Genomic DNA, 19,908 nt, shown 5'->3' on the forward strand with positions numbered 1-19,908 from the left:
GCAGACCGGTGTCAATTTTGAATCGTTTGCCATTTCCAAACCGTAACTCCGATTCCGGCGTTCTTTATATCGTTTTCAAGCGATTTAATCTCATCTTTCCAGTGGCACCCTTGGAATTCCAAGTTGAGGCCAGGTTCTTGCATTTCCTGTCATATCTCGCATTTTGCATCCCGCATCGCATCCCCATAACATACCATCATTGCATCTTATTGTTTGAGTTTGCACGTGGTTGATTGTATCATTGTTGCTTGTTCATCTTGTTGGGTAGAGCCGGGAGACGAGTTCGCTAACGAGGAGCCCGTTGAGTTTGCTTTTGAGGATCCAGTCAACTCTGACAACTGTGCAGGTAAGATGATCATACCCTCGAAATCACTACTATCTTTGCTTTGCTAGATGCTCGCTCTTTTGCTATGCTTATGCTGCGATACCTACCACTTGCTTATCATGCCTCCCATGTTGTTGAACCAAGCCTCTAACCCACCTTGTCCTAGCAAACCGTTGATTGGCTATGTTACCGCTTTGCTCAGCCCCTATTATAGCATTGTTAGTTGCAGGTGAAGAATTGAAGTTTGTTCCTTGTTGGAACATGGAGATGTTGTTCCTTGTTGGAACATATTTACTTGTTGGGATATCACTATATATCTTATTTAATTAATGCATCTATATACTTGGTAAAGGGTGGAAGGCTCGGCCTTATGCCTGGTGTTTTGTTCCACTCTTGCCGCCCTAGTTTCCGTCATATCGGTGTTATGTTCCCGGATTTTGTGTTCCTTACGCGGTTGGGTTATAATGGGAACCCCTTGACAGTTTGCTTTGAATAAAACTCCTCCAGCAAGGCCCAACATTGGTTTTACCATTTGCCACCTAGCCTCTTTTTCCCTTGGGTTAGGCCAGCCCAAGGGTCATCTTTATTTTAAACCCCCGGGCCAGTGCTCCTCTGAGTGCTGGTCCAACCCAGAGCACCGTGCAGGGCCATCCCTTGGCAACTTGGGTTACGTCGGCTCCTGTACGCTTAGCTTATCCGGTGTGCCCTGAGAACGAGATATGTGCAGCTCCTATCGGGATTTGTCGGCACAGCGGGTGGTCTTGCTGGACTTGTTTTACCATTATCGGAGTTGTCGTGAATTACCGAGATACCAAGTCTGATCGGAACGTCTTGGGAGGAGGTCTATTCCTTCGTTGACCGTGAGAGCTTGTCATGGGCTAAGTTGGGACACCCCTGAAGGGATTTGAACTTTCGAAAGCCGTGCCCGCGGTTATGGGCAGATGGGAATTTGTTAACGTCCGGTTGTAGAGAACCTAAACTTGACCTTAATTAAAATGAATCAACCGCGTGTGTAACCGTGATGGTCTCTTCTCGGCGGGGTCCGGGAAGTGAACATGGTTGTTGGAGTTATGCTTGACGTAGGTAGTCTAGGATCACTTCTTGATCATACTTTTATCGACCGTGCTTTGCCTACTCTTCTCGCTCTCATTTGCGTATGTTTAGCCACCATATATGCTAGTCGCTTGCTGCAGCTCCACCTCATACCTTTTACCTTACCCATAAGCTTAAATAGTCTTGATCGCGAGGGTGCGAGATTGCTGAGTCCCCTTGGCTCACAGATACTTCCAAAACCATCTTGCAGGTGCCGATGAGTCCGTGCAGATGACGTAACCAAGCTCAGGAGGAGCTCGATGAAGATCGTGTTCTTTATGTTGTTTCGTTCTAGTTTATCAGTAGTGGAGCCCAGTTGGGGTCGATCGGGGACCGTGTCGCATTTGGGGTTCTTCTTTTATTTTGGTTCCGTAGTCGGACCATGAGTGTATTTGATTGATGTAATGTTTATTCATGTAATTGTGTGAAGTGGCGATTGTAAGCCAACTATGTATCTCTTTCCTTATTATATTACATGGGTTGTGTGAAGATTACCTCACTTGCGACATATGCCTTCAATGCGATTATGCCTCTAAGTCGTGCCTTGACACGTGGGAGATATAGTCGCATCGAGGGTGTTACATCTTGACCCGTAATCTAGTTCCGTGCTGGACTTGCCCACACAATGTTACAATTGCATGTTTGTCTGTTCTCAGTTGTTTTGTGATATGAATGATGTCATACTGTGCTTACCGTATTATAAACTTCATCTCTTTATCCTTAGCCCTCAATACAATGTGAAGAAATAGACAATACATTAGCGATGGTACATGGTCATATGTTTGGAACCTGGTTTTATTATGTACTTTGCAATAAAATACAACTAATATTTTACATGGGTTCACCATAATAAGTTCTGTATATAGACCAAAGCTATTTTGTTTGGTTTTGCTGCCTCCTTAATATCTTCTGTTCTGGTACTACTAATGTAAAACCTCAACTTTTCAGTGAGCTATGGAAAAAAATGGTGGAATCGCCCCCTTCTGAAGGTGGCGAGGCAACTATAACCGTAATGTCAGCTCTTGCTGCAGTGGGTCAGTACCTGTCCACTAACAGTGCCAAAAGCACGTTCCTGCGTAATACTGGGTTGGTTGTTAAGGCAATATCGTCCAAACTGCCTCATGATCAAGATATGCAAGCTCAAAGCAATGTTGTATCTGCGCTCCAAACACAAGTTCATTCCCTAACAGAGACCCTTTGTGAAACAAGGAGAAACATTGCTCAATGTCATCAAGATATGCATGGTTTTGAAACCAGACTATCAGACATTTGCTATGTTGTTCAGGAGCCTAGGGAAAATGAAGGCGAGGGTTATGGTGCTCCATCAGACAATACAACATGAAAACGTAACAGTCAGGTCAAATGAACTGAGCTTCTGAACTTCTGGTGGTGCATTTATCTGCTAGATTGTTAAGTTTTATGCCAACCTTCCTTTTGTTATATAGTTGTAATTTGTTTTGGTGCGACACAAAATTTATTCTTAACGTGCAGCCACCGGCTGAAGAAAACAGCAAGCCATTTTTGTATAGTGTAGGGTGTTCCCTATATTTGCACTGGTGGCGACCTTTGATGCCGAGTGCATGTAATCTGTGCAATCGCCTTAATAGCCTAGCATTAGTTTCGGCCTTATTTATTTCCTAGTCTTCTTTTTACTTAGTTTGCTAGTGGCCGCAACTACCATGGGCCATATACGGGCCGTAGGATCCATTGGTCTCCTACGGGTCGTCGATAAATGGGCCTGTAATCGGTGGGCCTCGGGCCGTCGGATAAATGGGTCTACATGGGTCGTAATCAGGCGTAATTGGTATCGGTCTAGCATGGTAACATGCCGTTAACAGGCCGTAGGACAGAAAAGGCTTAATTCTGTCACAGGCATAACGGGTTGTTAATGGGCCAGAATATAGGATGGGCTAGAAACGGCGCAACGGGTTAACAGGCCAGAAACGGGCCGACTCTTGCCATGGGCCGAATTTGTCCCATTAGGGTAACAGGCCAGTAACAGGCTGACTCTTGCCATGGGCCGAATTTGGCCCATTAGGGGAACAGTCCAGTAACGGGCCGACTCTTGCCATGGGCCGAATTTGGCCCATTAGGGGAACAGGCCAGTAACGGGCCGGAAGTAATCGAGGGCCGAAAAGGAGCCCAAGAACGTATGGACCGTCAATAGGCCGAAAGCTAACACGGGCTGGAAATGGCCCATGTAAATCACGGGCCGTTAACGGGTATAAAGAAAATTACTGTTCATTATGGGCTAGAGTCACCGTGGGCCTGTAAAGGGCCGAAAGATACGAAGGCCTCATATGGGCCGAAAGACGTCGTGGGCCATACATGGGCCGAAAGTGAAATGGGCTGGTGTTATATTCAACGGCCCACATGACATTGTTGGGCCGATTTCCTTTAGGGCCTAACGGGTCATGAGTTAACGGGCCGTAAAATGGGCTATGTGCGAAGAGACCATTAACAGGCTTTTCATGGGCCAGCCCATTAACTTTTGACCAAGTCAAACGGGCCGGCTTTGTAAGCTAAATGGGCTAGTGGTGGGCAGTGGTACGTGTCGACATATCATAGGCGCCTATCTGGCCCACTGACGAGCTGACACGTGTTTCGTCCGGCCAATAAGAATTTTACACGTGGAAATTTCCCATTGGTCGGGGCTGTTAACGGGTTATCGGATCCAAAACCCGACCCGATAGCTTAACGGCGTTCCGTAACGGTGGATGCCACGTGTCGGTCACCCTTGACGAAAGCACTTCTGTGACGCGCGATTTATCATCATGGAAGTGGACACTTCCGTGATGATAATTTTGGTAATGTCATGGAACACTTCTACGACAGCACAGGTATGACTATCTTGATTCTGTCATAAATTTGTCATGGATGTACATGCATGAGAAAAAACGCGACCTACTGTGACAAACACGTATCATCACGGATGTGTATTTTTTTGTAGTGAAGATGCATGAGTGCTCTATGATGCAACTAATACAAGCAATAACCTAGGGTTGTGACATCGGATTTAGTAAGCGAACGCCTCGCACACGCGCATATGAGAGAAACACGCAAACCACACTGCATCGCTCGGCCCTGACCACCCACCGTAACCGGGAACTCCCCAAAATTTTCCTCCCTCTTACTTCTATGATGATTTTTTACGTTATGGATGGCCCAAATAATGTCATGCAGGTGTGTCTCTGGCCTGCCTAGGACGAAGAGCCTATTTCTTGTCATAATTTTTTGTCATGGAAGTAGGAGCCCACCACATCTATGATGATACGTGTTTTTGTCACAATTATCATCATAGAAGTGTCATAACCATGGAATAAAAACTTTTTGTTCGGGCCATAATGTCACGGATGTGTATTTTTTTATAGTGTTGGTGCGAGCACTTGGGACGCGCTGCGCCACCGGAGTCGCCATGGAATGCCTGGCCTTGGCCCAGTTCCCGCTGAACCCAACGCCGCTTGTAAGTCTCCACCAGACGCCGCCGCCAGGGAGGGGGAGGGAAAGCACCACATACTTGGTCGAAGGCTTCGTGCTTGTAGTCTTCTTGGCCACACAGCCAGACCCACCTGAGCACCGCTGCCCAGATGGAGGCAACAACACCGCTTGTTCATCAAGCACACACTCCGCGTCCGTGCCCAGACTGCCCTGCGACTTCAAGTTCGATGCCCTTGTCGCCCCCATTAGCATATCCACCTTGGAAGCCATCTTTGCAGCAGCTCCCAGCTGCATGTTGGAGTCATATTGGTCGAAGGCCGCCCCCAGAGAGAGGTCGTCGGTGGGCTGCTACCGGCCGTGTCTAGGACAACAAGTACCCCAGGCGCGACTTCCATCTTGTTTGAGTCATCTTCCAGGGGGTTCCCAACCTTGATGCCCAGCATGTCCCATTTCTCTGTGTCGATGGAGGTGTCCGGCATGCTGTCCTCTCTTTCCTCATCTTGGCAGTCCATGTCCATGGCCTTGGAGGCTCCACCAGTGCCCCCTGGGCGGTCCTCCTTCCCCTCCCCCTTGCGAGAAGCCGTACCCGAGTTGCCATTGCCAGAATCAGGGTTGGAGCCCCACTTGTCAAAGGCCTTGTGTGGAGGATCAAAAGGCCCAGGTGCCCGAGGCCCGTCCCTTGGGCGCTTGGGCAGGCGCTCGAGCTCGATCTTGATATCGTATCCCTCATGGTTGAACCAAACTTGCACCGTGCCATTGAGCTTCTCAGGAGCCTTGCACGTGAACTTCATCCTCACCGGCCTCAACCGAATGGGGGAAATCTCATCCACCACGATCTGGCATCCGAGCATCTTCAGTCCTTCCATCAGGCGGTAAACACGGTGGTGCTTCTTGGGAATGCCATGGAGTCGGGCCCATGCTTTGGGCATCGCCAAAGGCACGACCTCCTCGTGCACTGTGTCACACATCTTGACCGTAATGTCATTGTTAGACAAGAAAAGCTTGCCACTTGATTTTGCCATGCGAAGCAGATCCGCAGATGGGAAAATAATAGAGAAATCGTTATCCCCAACCTGCAAGATCTGGCAATCCCAGTGCCCAGCCACCATGTGCTTGAGCTCTTGCTTAAGAACGCGCAGGGAGAGCTTGTCAGGCACCGCAGAAAGGATGGCTCCATTGTCCATCTTCAGATCTAGGCCCGCCTCGTCCTCGTCTTCCTCAAACTACATGCAGAAGAAGCCCTTCCCCGGGATGGCGCTGCCCATGATCTACAGCTGGAGTTGGCGGCCGTGGGAGGTACAGTAAGCAGAGGTGTGGCCTTCCTCTTTGCAGAGCACACAAAGTGGGGGGCGTGCATTTGGGATGGAAATGGCCAAGCCTCCCACAATAGAAGCACTCCGAGCCCGTCCCGTCATCGACCGAGATGGGCTCCGCCCCCATGCCCTTGGAAGACGAGGGGAAGGCCACCGCAAGAGGCTCAGCCGAAGAATGGGGCTTCTTGGCCAGTGGATCCCCGACACCACCACTGCAGAAGGGGTCCTTCATGGGCTTGCGCTCCAGCTCCCGGCGGTGCTGCCCTTGCTTCTTCTTGTGCTTCTTCTCTTGTTGTTGCACCCATCAAGGCGGGGGAGGACCCCAATCCGCCTCCTGTCCGACGTGCTCCTGGTACTTGTCGTGCGCGTCCCAACCGTCGCGCCCAGCTTGGCGGCGACACATGTCTTGCTTCGCCTTGTCTCGTAGCTCCCACTCCCGTCGCCGCTCCGCCTCCGGATCTAGCGGCTCCATCGGGTGCTTGGCCGCCTGCGGTCAACCATGGCCATCACCGTCGTGTAGGAGCCCATAAGAGGGGAGGTGGAGGGATTGGGGAGAGAGTGCGGGCAGATAAGGTAAGCCGTCGCACTTCACAGGGGGTGGAAGGAAATCCTAGTGAGGGATCCCAGCACCCCTTGCTTAGCCATAAATACCCTATCCTTTGACTGGGCTGGGTTGTGGGCCCCTGGCCAACCGACACCTCCAGCCCAGTAGACGCACTAAACGTCCTGCCCATAAACGGCGCGAGTGGCCCGGCTGGCCCAGGCCCAGGAGCAGACCCCGCACCAAGCCCGCCGCCTAGCAATGAGGCTCCACCAGGCACAGCAGCAACCTGCCTCGACAGCTCCACCGCGGGCGCCGGCGCCGCGGCCCCCGACACCCGCGCCGGGGAATGCACAGGGAGGGCCGGCCATTCCGGCAGACCGACACCATCGAGAGACGGCATCTGCCCCAACAACCCCGTCACGCCCTCTGCCGACGCCCTAAGCCCCGCCTGCCGAGCCAAAGGCCCACCGCACTGCAACCCCTCTGGCTGCCAGATGCGAGCAGCAGCGGCGCGCGACCCGCCGCCACCCAGGGCAAACCTGCGGCGCCGACCTCCCTAGCCAGCCCTCGGCGATGTAGCCAGTGCGATGAAGTCCCCCACCGTGGGGATCTACGGTGGCGTAGCAACGCCCTGCGGTCGGGGCGCCTCCTCGTCATCTGACAGCTCCCCCGCCAACGCCCAAAAACGGCTGCCCCCGAACCCCGACGCCGCCCCCGGCCCCGTGGCAGGGGCCGCCCGAGGAATGGAGAGACAAATTCTTTGTTTGATCTCTAAGTCCTCATATAACACTTCTTCCAGCGCCAGCGAGCCCCTAGGACCCCGCCACACCTGAGACCACATGCCGACGGCGGCCAGATATGGCGAAACCCGAGAGTCGCCTGCCGCGTCGCCAGCGCAGAGAGCTAATGGTCCACTCATTTCGAGTAGTCGTCCGGTGACAACCTCATAGTCCATGTCGTCGTAGTCGTCAGAGATCGCTGGGACATTGGCATCGGGGGAGGAGCACGCGATCTTCGATGCGAATTCCATGGCGAATCTAGGGCTTTGGGAGTTTGTCACATGTGTGGGAACCGGTAGGGAGCTACATCGACCTTACAGCCTGGGTATGTAGCATGTTTATACCATTGCCACACCACTTGTCGAGATGAATAATTTAAGAACGCAACGAAGTTTCGATAACTGTGATAATGCAGGGACGACTGCGAGCGCTGGTACACGGACGATCGTTTGTGCACGATTTTGAGAGGACAGAGAACTACAGGCGTTTATCACGTATGTTCTGTATGCAGCAGCCATCGATCCAAGCATCGTCCAAAAATCATCTGTCAAACAATCGTGTGCACAGGAATTTCTGACGATCACCATCCCAAATAATGCGAATCTTTACACAAAACACAAACCGATGAACTAGCACGCTAATCTCCAAATGAAACATGAAAAAGATGCAAACCGAAGGAAGTGCGCAAGTCAAGCTTCCTTCACCGACAGCGATTGTATTTGGGGTGATCAATACTTGACGCTACAGCGGTCACCGGAGGTAAGAACGCCGCCGACGCCGCGGCCCTGATCCGGCTTAACCGGTATGGTGAGCGAGCACCACAAATTGGGCTTCTGGCGAATCTTGATGGTGTTGAACCTGTACCTCACCCGCGCGTCCACGGTGACCTCCAAGCTCACCGTCCCCCGACCCATCTCCTTCTCCAGCTCCGCAGCAACGTCGCCGGGGAGGATGCCGCCACTGCTCCCGTCGAACTCCACCTTCACCGTCTCCCAGCTCTTCCTCCGCTGGTAGAACTCGGCCGGGGACGCCGTGGAAGCGCCAGCGCCGGGGCCGCCGAGCGATGCGCCGCGGTAGCTGAGCTCGGCGTCCAGCGTGTCGTAGTAGATGCCGACGCGGAGGCTGGGGTTGTATATGTAGAGGGTGACGGCGAGGCGGTAGGATACGACGGAGGCATTGGTGACGGTGAGGCCGGTGAGCGTGGCGGAGCCGACGGTGGCGCGGATTTGGTGCGGCTGGAAGATGGCCCAGTAGATGAGGATGATGACGGCGATCGGGAAGAGGGCGCCGAGCAAGCCGCCGAAGAACCTGCAACAGCACTTGAGGCTGCCGCAGCAGCAGGACATGGCGATGGCGGGGTGGGTGGGGCTCGATGGGGAGGGGAGGGAGAGGGCGGGTGTCCTGATCGTTCATGCGTTTTATATACAAACTTGCCAGCTTGGAGTTGGAAATGTTTCGCGTACGTGATTGATTCCCTGATAATCACCAATTGACATTGACTAACCAAGTACTAGTACTAGTAGTTGAAGTCCGTTTGTTTATGGGTGGAAGGACATGTCGTTTGGCTCGTCGGAAGCACCGGGGAACAGGCTGTTAAGCCGCGTGTGTCAACGCTTGTCCCCTTTACCCTAGGGAAGACTTGGGCACTTGGATGCCACAAGTCTTTGTGTATGCCTCCAGCGTTGCTGTCAGGCGATGGCACATGGGAGACGAGGCAGCTGGAGCGGCTGGCGAGTTGAACGGGTTTGGAGTTGTGCTAGCAGTAATTTTGAGCAGAAGACTGACCTAGGTCTACCTACAGCAGCGAAGCGCGCAAGCTCGGGGCGGGCGTAGGTTACACGATCCGGTGAGAATGAGATCCTTCAAGTCCAACTGGCAACGGGCGTTGGCCACGCTTTGCAGCGATACCCTACTGACAGAGTCGCAGAGCACGCTTCGCATCGGCAGGGGCGCCCCCGCCCCGACTGAGCCAAACGACATGTCCTTTTCCTTTTCTGTTTCTGTTTCTGTTTCTTTTTTCTTTTCTTTTCTTTTTCCTTTTCCTTTTTCCTTTTCAAGTTTATTTTTTTAATGTACATGTGTTCAAAAAATGTTCGAAATTTTAGAAAATGTTCCTGTTTTTAAATTTTGTTCCAAAATTTTAGAAAATGAGCAGAAATTCATAAAAATAGTTTTCAAAACATATCCGCTTATTCTAAAAAATGGTCATACATTCAAAAAAAGTTTAAAATGTTTGCATTTTCAATTATTGTTTAGAATTTTAAAAATTGTTCAGTTTTTTGAAAAAATGTTCTAGATATGAAAATTTAGTTCACATTTTCAACATAACGTTGAGAACTTAAAGTTGTGCACAATTGCAAAAATTTTTTGATATTTTCAAAATTTGGTCGGAATATAGAAAAATGTTAAAAATCTTCAAAAAGATGTTCGCATTTTGAACAATTGTTCACAAATTATAGAAATATTCAAACAAATGTTTGGATCTATTTCTAGAGTTAATTCTCAAAGATTCATGTTGCCAAGCAATCGCAAACGCTCAACAAGTCGATTAGCTAGCCACACCCAATCCTAGCTGGAGGTCTCGCGTTCGATCTATGGGAAGGAGCACCCCCCCCCCCCCGGTCGTGCTTCGGGTCGCTATTGGATACAATAAGCGTCTAATAGGAGCTCCCGTGTGGAGACACTATGTGTTATGCACACACATATAAACCGGAAGATTCAATACAAGTGAAACAATCAACTGGACTTGGATACAAGTGTGAAATGGAAAAGGGGAAAACTAGTTGATATTATGTTCTTCATTGCCTCTGTCGACCACCTCTCTGTCTCTTATATATTCCTCCCGTCAATTAGTTTCTCCTGCTTCCAGGCCCTGGCCAACCCACGGTTGCGTCGAGAGGCCTTGGGCCGCCTTCCTGCGCCAGGCTACCACATAACACTCCCCGCTCTTTCAGGCACGGCTTGACCCCAAGCCGTGAGAGTAGGGAAGCGAGCGTCCAGAGCAAACACATCTTCCCAAGTATCCTAAGTGTTTGGACGGTTGCACCAACGAACCTTCAACTGGGGCTTGAGTTTGTTGCCATGTTGGATGGGCTTTGATTGTAAGAAGGTAGCGATTAGAGAAGATACATCTCTTGAGGTACTATGACTCCCATATTTTTCTCAACAATTGTTGAAGGTGATAGGTGTTTCTTCCGTTGAGAAACATGGATCACATTGTGAATCTTGGAATTAACCGGAAGCTGAAGCTTCTAGTACACCGTACCCACTTTTTGTGATACTTGGTAAGGTCCATAGAACATAAATGCCAACTTCTGGTTCCAGCGAGCAGCCAGTGATTTCTGAAGATACGGCTACATCTTTCAAATAAGCTTGATCCCCCACCTCGAACCATCGCTCACCTTGATTGTTTGTCTGCTTGTCATTTAACGCGCTCCCGCGCTCACTTCAAATGTTTTTGGAGATCATAGCTCTATCTGAGACTAACTCATGTAACTCATTGGTGGATGCATGTGTTGAACTGCCAAGTGGATGAGGTTGATACCCATATACGGCTTCGAAGGGAGTGTGCTCCGCTACACTATGATAGGATGTGTTACACCAGTGCTCTGTTGGTGTTAACCACTAGCACACTTTGTTGGTGTGTCGCAAATAGAACACCCATCATCTCATCTCAAAACCCTAGTTCATCTCTTGTATTCAATCTTTGTATCAAAACCTATAAATTTGTACATGTGGGTTGCTGATGACCCACAAGTATAGGGGATCTATCGTAGTCATTTCGATAAGTAAGAGTGTCGAACCCAACAAGGAGCAGAAGGAAATGACAAGTGGTTTTCAGCAAGGTATTCTCTGCAAGCACTTAAATTATCGGTAATAGATAGTTTTGTGATAAGATAAATCATAACGGGTAACAAGTAAATAAAGTAACTAAGGTGCAGCTGTTGGGGAATGTAGCAGAAATTCAAAAATTTCTACGCATCACCAAGATCAATCTATGGAGTAATCTAGCAACGAGGGAAGGAGAGTGCATCTACATACCCTTGTAGATCGCTAAGCGGAAGCGTTCAAGTGAACGGAGTTGATGGAGTCATACTCGTCGTGATCCAAATCACCGATGATCCTAGTGCCGAACGGATGGCACCTCCGTGTTCAACACACGTACAGCCCGGAGACGTCTCCTACGCCTTGATCCAGCAAGGGGAGAAGGAGAGGTTGGAGAAGACTCCATCCAGCAGCAGCACGACGGCGTGGTGGTGGTGGAGGAGCGTGGTACTCCAGCAGGGCTTCGCCAAGCACTACGAGAGACGAGGAGGGAGAGGGGTAGGGCTGCACCAAGAAGGAGATTGAATCGTGTCTCTGGCAGCCCAAAACCTCAAGTATATATAGGGGGAGGGGAGGGGCTGCGCCCCCACCTAGGTTTCCACCCCTAGGGGTGGCGGCCAGCCCTAGATCCCATCTAGGGGGGTGGCCAAGGGGGGAGAGAGGGGGGCGCACCACTAGGTGGGCCTTAGGCCCATCTGAGCCTAGGGTTTGCCCCCTTCCACTCTCCCTTGCGCCTTGGGCCTTGGTGGGGGGCGCACCAGCCCACCTGGGGCTGGTCCCCTCCCACACCTGGCCCATGCAGCCCTCCGGGGCTGGTGGCCCCACTTGGTGGACCCTCGGAACCCTCCGGTGGTCCCGGTACATTACCGATAAAACCCGAAACTTTTCCGGCGACCAAAACAGGACTTCCCATATATAAATCTTTACCTCCGGACCATCCCAGAACTCCTCGTGACGTCCGAGATCTCATCCGGGACTCCGAACAACATTCGGTAGCCATGTATATCTATTCCCTATAACCCTAGCGTCATCGAACCTTAAGTGTGTAGACCCTACGGATTCGGGAGACATGCAGACATGACCGAGATGACTCTCCGGTCAATAACCAACAGCGGGATCTGGATACCCATGCTGGCTCCCACATGCTCCACGATGATCTCATCGGATGAACCACGATGTCAAGGACTTAATCAATACCGTATACAATTCCCTTTGTCTATCGATACGATACTTGCCCGAGATTCGATCGTCGGTATCCCGATACCTTGTTCAATCTCGTTACCGGCAAGTCTCTTTACTCATTCCGTAACACATCATCCCGTGATCAACTCCTTGATCACATTTTGCACATTATGATGATGTCCTACCGAGTGGGCCCAGAGATACCTCTCCGTTTACACGGAGTGACAAATCCCAGTCTCGATTCGTGCCAACCCAACAGACACTTTCGGAGATACCTGTAGTGTACCTTTATAGCCACCCAGTTACGTTGTGACGTTTGGCACACCCAAAGCACTCCTACGATATCCGGGAGTTGCACAATCCTCATGGTCTAAGGAAATGATACTTGACATTAGAAAAGCTTTAGCATACGAACTACATGATCTTGTGCTAGGCTTAGGATTGGGTCTTGTCCATCACATCATTCTCCTAATGATGTGATCCCGTTATCAACGACATCCAATGTCCATGGTCAGGAAACTGTAACCATCTATTGATCAACGAGCTAGTCAACTAGAGGCTTACTAGGGACATGGTGTTGTCTATGTATCCACACATGTATCTGAGTTTCCTATCAATACAATTCTAGCATGGATAATAAACGATTATCATGAACAAGGAAATATAATAATAACCAATTTATTATTGCCTCTAGGGCATATTTCCAACAGTCTCCCACTTGCACTAGAGTCAATAATCCAGATCACATCGATATGTGATTAACACTCAAGGTCACATCCCCATGTGACTAACACCCAAAGAGTTCTGGGTTTGATCATGTTATGCTTGTGAGAGAGGTTTCAGTCAACGGGTCCGCAACATTCAGATCCATATGTACTTCGCAAATTTCTATGTCATCTTGTAGATGCAACTACTACGCTACATTTGGAGCCATTTCAAATAACTGTTATACTTGGAGCTATTCTAAATTGTTGCTCCATTATACGTATCTGGTATCTCTACTCAGAGCTATCCGGATGGGTGTTAAGCTTGCATCGATGTAACTCTTTACGTCGAACTCTTTATCACCTCCATAACCGAGAAACATATCCTTATTCCTCTAAGGATAATTTAGACCGCTATCTGGTAATCTACTCCTAGATTACCCTTGTACCCTCTTTCCAGATATGTGGCAAGGCACACATCAGGTGCGGTACTCAGCATGGCATACCGTATAGAGCCTATGACAAAAGCATAGGGGACGACCTTCGTCCTTCCTCTTTCTTCTGTCGTGGTCGAGCTTTAAGTCTTAACTTCATACCTTACAACTCAGGCAAGAACTCCTTCTTTGACTGATCCATCTTGAACACCTTCAAGATCATGTCAAGGTATGTGCTCATTTGAAAGTACCATTAAGCGTTTTGATCTATCCTTATAGATCTTGATGCTCAATGTTCAAGTAGCTTAATCCAGGCTTTCCATTGAAAAACACTTTCCAAATAACCCTATATGCTTTCCAGAAATTCTACGTCATTTCTGATCAACAATATGTCAACAACATATATTCATCAGAAATTCTATAGTGCTCCCACTCACTTCTTTGGAAATACAAGTTTCTCATAAACTTTGTATACACCCAAAATCTTTGATCATCTCATCAAAGCATACATTCCAACTCCGAGATGCTTACTCCAGTCCTTAGAAGGATTGCTGGAGCTTTGCATACTTATTAGCATCTTTCAGGATTGACAAAACCTTCCGGTTGTATCACATACAACCTTTCCTCAAGAAAATCGTCGAGGAAACAATGTTTTGACATCCTATCTGCAAGATTTCATAAATAATGCAGTAATCGCTAATATAATTCCAACAGACTCTTAGCATCGCTACGAGTGAGAAAGTCTCATCGTAGTCAACTCCTTGAACTTGTCGGAAAACATCTTAACGACAAGTCGAGCTTTCTTAATGGTGATACTTACCATCATTGTCCGTCTTCCTTTTAAAAATCCATATGTACCTAACAGCCTTACGACCATCAAGTAGTTCTTCCAAAGTCTACACTTTGTTTTCATATATGGATCCTCTCTCGGATTATATGGCCTCGAGCCATTTTGGAATCCAGGCCCACCATCGCTTCTCCATAGCTCGTAGGTTCATTGTTGTCTAGCAACATGACTTCCAAGACAGGATTACGTACCACTCTGAAGTAGTACGCATCCTTGTCATCCCACGAGGTTTGGTAGTGACTTGATCTGAAGTTTCATGATCACTATCATAAGCTTCCACTTCAATTGGTGTAGGTGCCACAGGAACAACTCCCTGTGCCCTGCCACACACTAGTTGAAGAGACGGTTCAATAACCTCATCAAGTCTCCACCATCCTCCCACTCAATTCTTTCGAGAGAAACTTTTCCTCGAGAAAGGACCCGATTGTAGAAACAATCCCTTATTGCTTTCGGATCTGAGACAGGAGGTATACCCAACTATTTTGGGTGTCCTATGAAGATGCATTTATCTGCTTTGGGTTCAAGCTTATCGGCCTGAAACTTTTTCACATAAGCGTCGCAGCCCCAAACTTTTAAGAAATGACAGCTTAGGTTTCTCTAAACCATAGGTCATATGGTGTCATCTCATCGGAATTACGTGGTGCCCTATTTAAAGTGAATGTGGTTGTCTCTAATGCCTAACCCATAAACTATTGCGGTAATTCGATAAGAGACATCATGGTATGCATCATATCCAATAGGGTGCAGTTATGATGTTCAGACACACCATCACACTATGGTGTTCCAGGCTGTATTAGTTGTGAAACAATTTCCACAATGTCTTAATTCTGTGCCAAACTCGTAATTCAGATATTCATATCATAGATATTTTATCCTCTTGTCATGACGATCTTTCAACTTCACCCTGAAATTACTTGAACCTTTCAATAATTCAGACTCGTGATTCATCAAGTAAATATACTCAACATCTACTCAAATCATCTGTGAAGTAAGAACATAACGATATCCACTACACGCCTCAGCACTCATTGGACTGCACACATCAAAATGTATTACTTCCAACAAGTTGCTTTCTAGTTCCATTTTACTGAAAACGTGGTTTTCAGTCATCTTGCCCATGTGGTATGATTTGCATGTCTCAAGTGATTCAAAATCAAGTGAGTCCAAACGGTCCATTTGCATGGAGTTTCTTCATGCATATACACCAATAGACATGGTTCGCATGTCTCAAACTTTTCAAAACGAGTGAGCCCAAAGATCCATCAACATGGAGCTTCTTCATGCGTTTTATACCGATATGACTTACGTGGCAGTGCCACAAGTAGGTGGTACTATCATTACTATCTTATATCTTTTGGCATGAACATGTGTATCACTACGATCGAGATTCAATAAACCATTCATTTTAGGTGCAAGACCATTGAAGGTATTATTCAAATAAACAGAGTAACCATTATTCTCCTTAAATGAATAACCGTATTGTGATAGACATAATCCAATCATGTCTATGCTCAACGCAAACACCAATCTCGATGGTAGAGGGAGCGTGCGATGCTTGATCACATCAAGCTTGGAAAAAACTTCCAACACATATTGCCAGCTCACCTTTAGCTAGTCTCCGTTTACTCCGCAGCCTTTTATTTCGAGTTCACTAACATTTAGCAACCGAACCGGTATCTAATACCATGGTGCTACTAGGAGTACTAGTAAAGTACACATTAACACAATGTATATCCAATATACTTCTATCGACCTTGCCAGCCTTCTCATCTACCAAGTATCTAGGGTAATTCTGCTCCAGTGGTTGTTCCCCTTATTACAGAAGCACTTAGTCTCGGGTTTGGGTTCAACCTTGGGTTTCTTCACTAGAGCAGCAGCTGATTTGCCGTTTCATGAAGTATCCCTTTTTGCCCTTGCCCTTCTTGAAACTAGTGGTTTCACCAACCATCAACAATTGATGCTCCTTCTTGATTTCTACTTTTGTGGTGTCAAACATCGCGAATATCTCAAGGATCATCATATATGTCCCTGATATATTATAGTTCATCACGAAGCTCTAGCAGCTTGGTGGTAATGACTTCGGAGAAACATCACTATCTCATCTGGAAGATCAACTCCCACTCGATTCAAATGATTGTTGTACTCAGACAATCTGAGCACAAGCTCAACAATTGAGCTTTTCTCCCTTAGTTTGCAGGCTAAGAAAATCGTCGGAGGTCTTATACCTCTTGACGTGGGCACGAGCCTGAAATCCCAATTTCAGCCCTCGAAACATCTCATATGTTTCGCGACATTTCAAAACGTCTTCGGTACCTCAACTCTAAACCGTTTAACTGAACTATCACGTAGTTATCAAAATGTGTATGTCAGATATTCGCAACATCCACAGACGACGTTCGAGGTTCAGCACACTGAGCGGTGCATTAAGGACATAAGCCTTCTATGAAGCAATGAGGACAATCCTCAGTTTACGGACTTAGTCCGCATAATTGCTACTATCATCTTTCAACTTAATTTTCTCTAGGAACATATCTAAACAGTAGAACTGAAGCGCGAGCTACGACATAATTTGCGAAGACCTTTTGACTATGTTCAGGATAATTAAGTTCATCTTATGAACTCCCACTCAGATAGACATCCCTCTAGTCATCTAAGTGATTACATGATCTGAGTCAACTAGGCCGTGTCCGATCATCACGTGAGACGGACTAGTCAACATCGGTGAACATCTTCATGTTGATCGTATCTTCTATACGACTCATGTTCGACCTTTCAGTCTTCTGTGTTCCGAGGCCATGTCTGTACATGCTAGGCTCGTCAAGTCAACCTAAGTGTTTGCATGTGTAAATCTGTCTTACACCCGTTGTATGTGAACGTTGGAATCTATCACACCCGATCATCACGTGGTGCTTCGAAACAACGAACTGTCGCAACGGTGCACAGTTAGGGGGAACACTTTCTTGAAATTATTATGAGGGATCATCTTATTTACTACCGTCGTTCTAAGCAAATAAGATGCAAAAACATGATAAACATCACATGCAATCAAAAGTGACATGATATGACCAATATCATTTTGCTCCTTTTGATCTCCATCTTCGGGGCTCCATGATCATCGTTGTCACCGGCATGACACCATGATCTCCATCATTATGATCTCCATCATCGTGTCTTCATGAAGTTGTCTTGCCAACTATTACTTCTACTACTACAGCTAATGGTTAGCAATAAAGTAAAGTAATTACATGACATTTATATCGACACGCAGGTCATAAATAAATTAAGACAACTCCTATTGCTCCTGCCGGTTGTCATACTCATCGACATGCAAGTCGTGATTCCTATTACAAGAACATGATCATCTCATACATCACATATATCATTCATCACATCCTTTGGCCATATCACATCACAAAACACTTGCTGCAAAAACAAGTTAGACGTCCTCTAATTGTTGTTGCAAGTTTTTACGTGGCTGCTATAGGTTTCTAGCAAGAACATTTCTTACCTACGCGAAAACCACAACGTGATATGCCAATTTCTATTTACCCTTCATAAGGACCCTTTTCATCGAATCCGATCCGACTAAAGTGGGAGAGACAGACACCCGCTAGCCACCTTATGCAACTAGTGCATGTTAGTCGGTGGAACCAGTCTCACGTAAGAGTACGTGTAAGGTCGGTCCGGGCCGCTTCATCCCATGATGCCGCCGAATCAGGATAAGACTAGTAACAGCAAGCAAATTGACAATATCGACGCCCACAACTACTTTGTGTTCTACTCGTGCATAGTAACTACGCATAAACCTGGCTCTGATACCACTATTGGGGAACGTAGCTGAAATTCAAAATTTTCTATGCATCACCAAGATCAATCTATGGAGTAATCTAGCAACGAGGGAAGGAGAGTGCATCTACATACCCTTGTAGATCGCTAAGCGGAAGCGTTCAAGTGAACGGGGTTGATGGAGTCGTACTCGTCGTGATCCAAATCACCGATGATCCTAGTGCCGAACGGACGGCACCTCCGTGTTCAACACACGTGCAGCCCGGAGACGTCTCCTACGCCTTGATCCAGCAAGGGGAGAAGGAGAGGTTGGGAAAGACTCCATCCAGCAGCAGCACGACGGCGTGGTGGTGGTGGAGGAGCGTGGTACTCCAGCAGGGCTTCGCCAAGCACTACGAGAGACGAGGAGGGAGAGGGGTAGGGCTGCGCCAAGAAGGAGATTGAATCGTGTCTCTGGCAGCCCAAAACCTCAAGTATATATAGGGGGAGGGGAGGGGCTGCGCCCCCACCTAGGTTTCCACCCCTAGGGGTGGCGGCCAGCCCTAGATCCCATCTAGGGGGGGCGGCCAAGAGGGGAGAGAGGGGGGCGCACCACTAGGTGGGCCTTAGGCCCATCTGAGCCTAGGGTTTGCCCCCTTCCACTCTCCCTTGCACCTTGGGCCTTGGTGGGGGGGCGCACCAGCCCACCTGGGGCTGGTCCCCTCCCACACTTGGCCCATGCAGCCCTCCGGGGCTGGTGGCCCCACTTGGTGGACCCTCGGACCCCTCCGGTGGTCCCGGTACATTACCGATAAAATCCGAAACTTTTCCGGCGACCAAAACAGGACTTCCCATATATAAATCTTTACCTCCGGACCATTCCAGAACTCCTCGTGACGTCCGGGATCTCATCCCGGACTCCAAACAACATTCGGTAACCACATATATCTATTCCCTATAACCCTAGCGTCATCGAACCTTAAGTGTGTAGACCCTACGGGTTCGGGAGACATGCAGACATGACCGAGATGACTCTCCGGTCAATAACCAACAGCGGGATCTGGATACCCATGCTGGCTCCCACATGCTCCACGATGATCTCATCGGATGAACCATGATGTCAAGGACTTAATCAATCCCGTATACAATTCCCTTTGTCTATCGGTACGATACTTGCCCGAGATTCGATCGTCGGTATCCGATACCTTGTTCAATCTCGTTACCGACAAGTCTCTTTACTCGTTCCGTAACACATCATCCCGTGATCAACTCCTTGATCACATTGTGCACATTATGATGATGTCCTACCGAGTGGGCCCAGAGATACCTCTCCGTTTACACGGAGTGACAAATCCCAGTCTTGATTCGTGCCAACTTTCGGAGATACCTGTAGTGTACCTTCATAGCCACCCAGTTACGTTGTGACGTTTGGCACACCCAAAGCACTCCTACGATATCCGGGAGTTGCACAACCTCGTGGTCTAAGGAAATGATACTTGACATTAGAAAAGCTTTAGCATACGAACTACATGATCTTGTGCTAGGCTTAGGATTGGGTCTTGTCCATCACATCATTCTCCTAATGATGTGATCCCGTTATCAACGACATCCAAAGTCCATGGTCAGGAAACCGTAACCATCCATTGATTAACGAGCTAGT

The 19,908-nt window shown here is 48.2% G+C and overlaps 1 protein-coding gene across 1 annotated transcript; it reads right to left on the reverse strand.

Annotated features, from left to right (window-relative positions):
- Positions 1 to 8,036: 8,036 nt before the first annotated feature.
- LOC123106803 (NDR1/HIN1-like protein 1) lies at positions 8,037 to 8,894 on the reverse strand. Its single transcript, XM_044528846.1, has one exon. The coding sequence runs from the start codon at positions 8,835 to 8,837 to the stop codon at positions 8,220 to 8,222; it is 618 nt and encodes a 205-aa protein (XP_044384781.1). The 5' UTR covers positions 8,838 to 8,894; the 3' UTR covers positions 8,037 to 8,219.
- Positions 8,895 to 19,908: the final 11,014 nt, after the last annotated feature.

Source organism: Triticum aestivum, chromosome 5A (assembly GCF_018294505.1).
Source record: "Triticum aestivum cultivar Chinese Spring chromosome 5A, IWGSC CS RefSeq v2.1, whole genome shotgun sequence".
Lineage (NCBI taxonomy): Eukaryota > Viridiplantae > Streptophyta > Magnoliopsida > Poales > Poaceae > Triticum > Triticum aestivum.

Bases quoted from the DNA above. Each gene is read 5' to 3' on its own strand.
- LOC123106803 (XM_044528846.1), bottom strand. From the start codon at position 8,837: ATGTCCTGCTGCTGCGGCAGCCTCAAGTGCTGTTGCAGGTTCTTCGGC.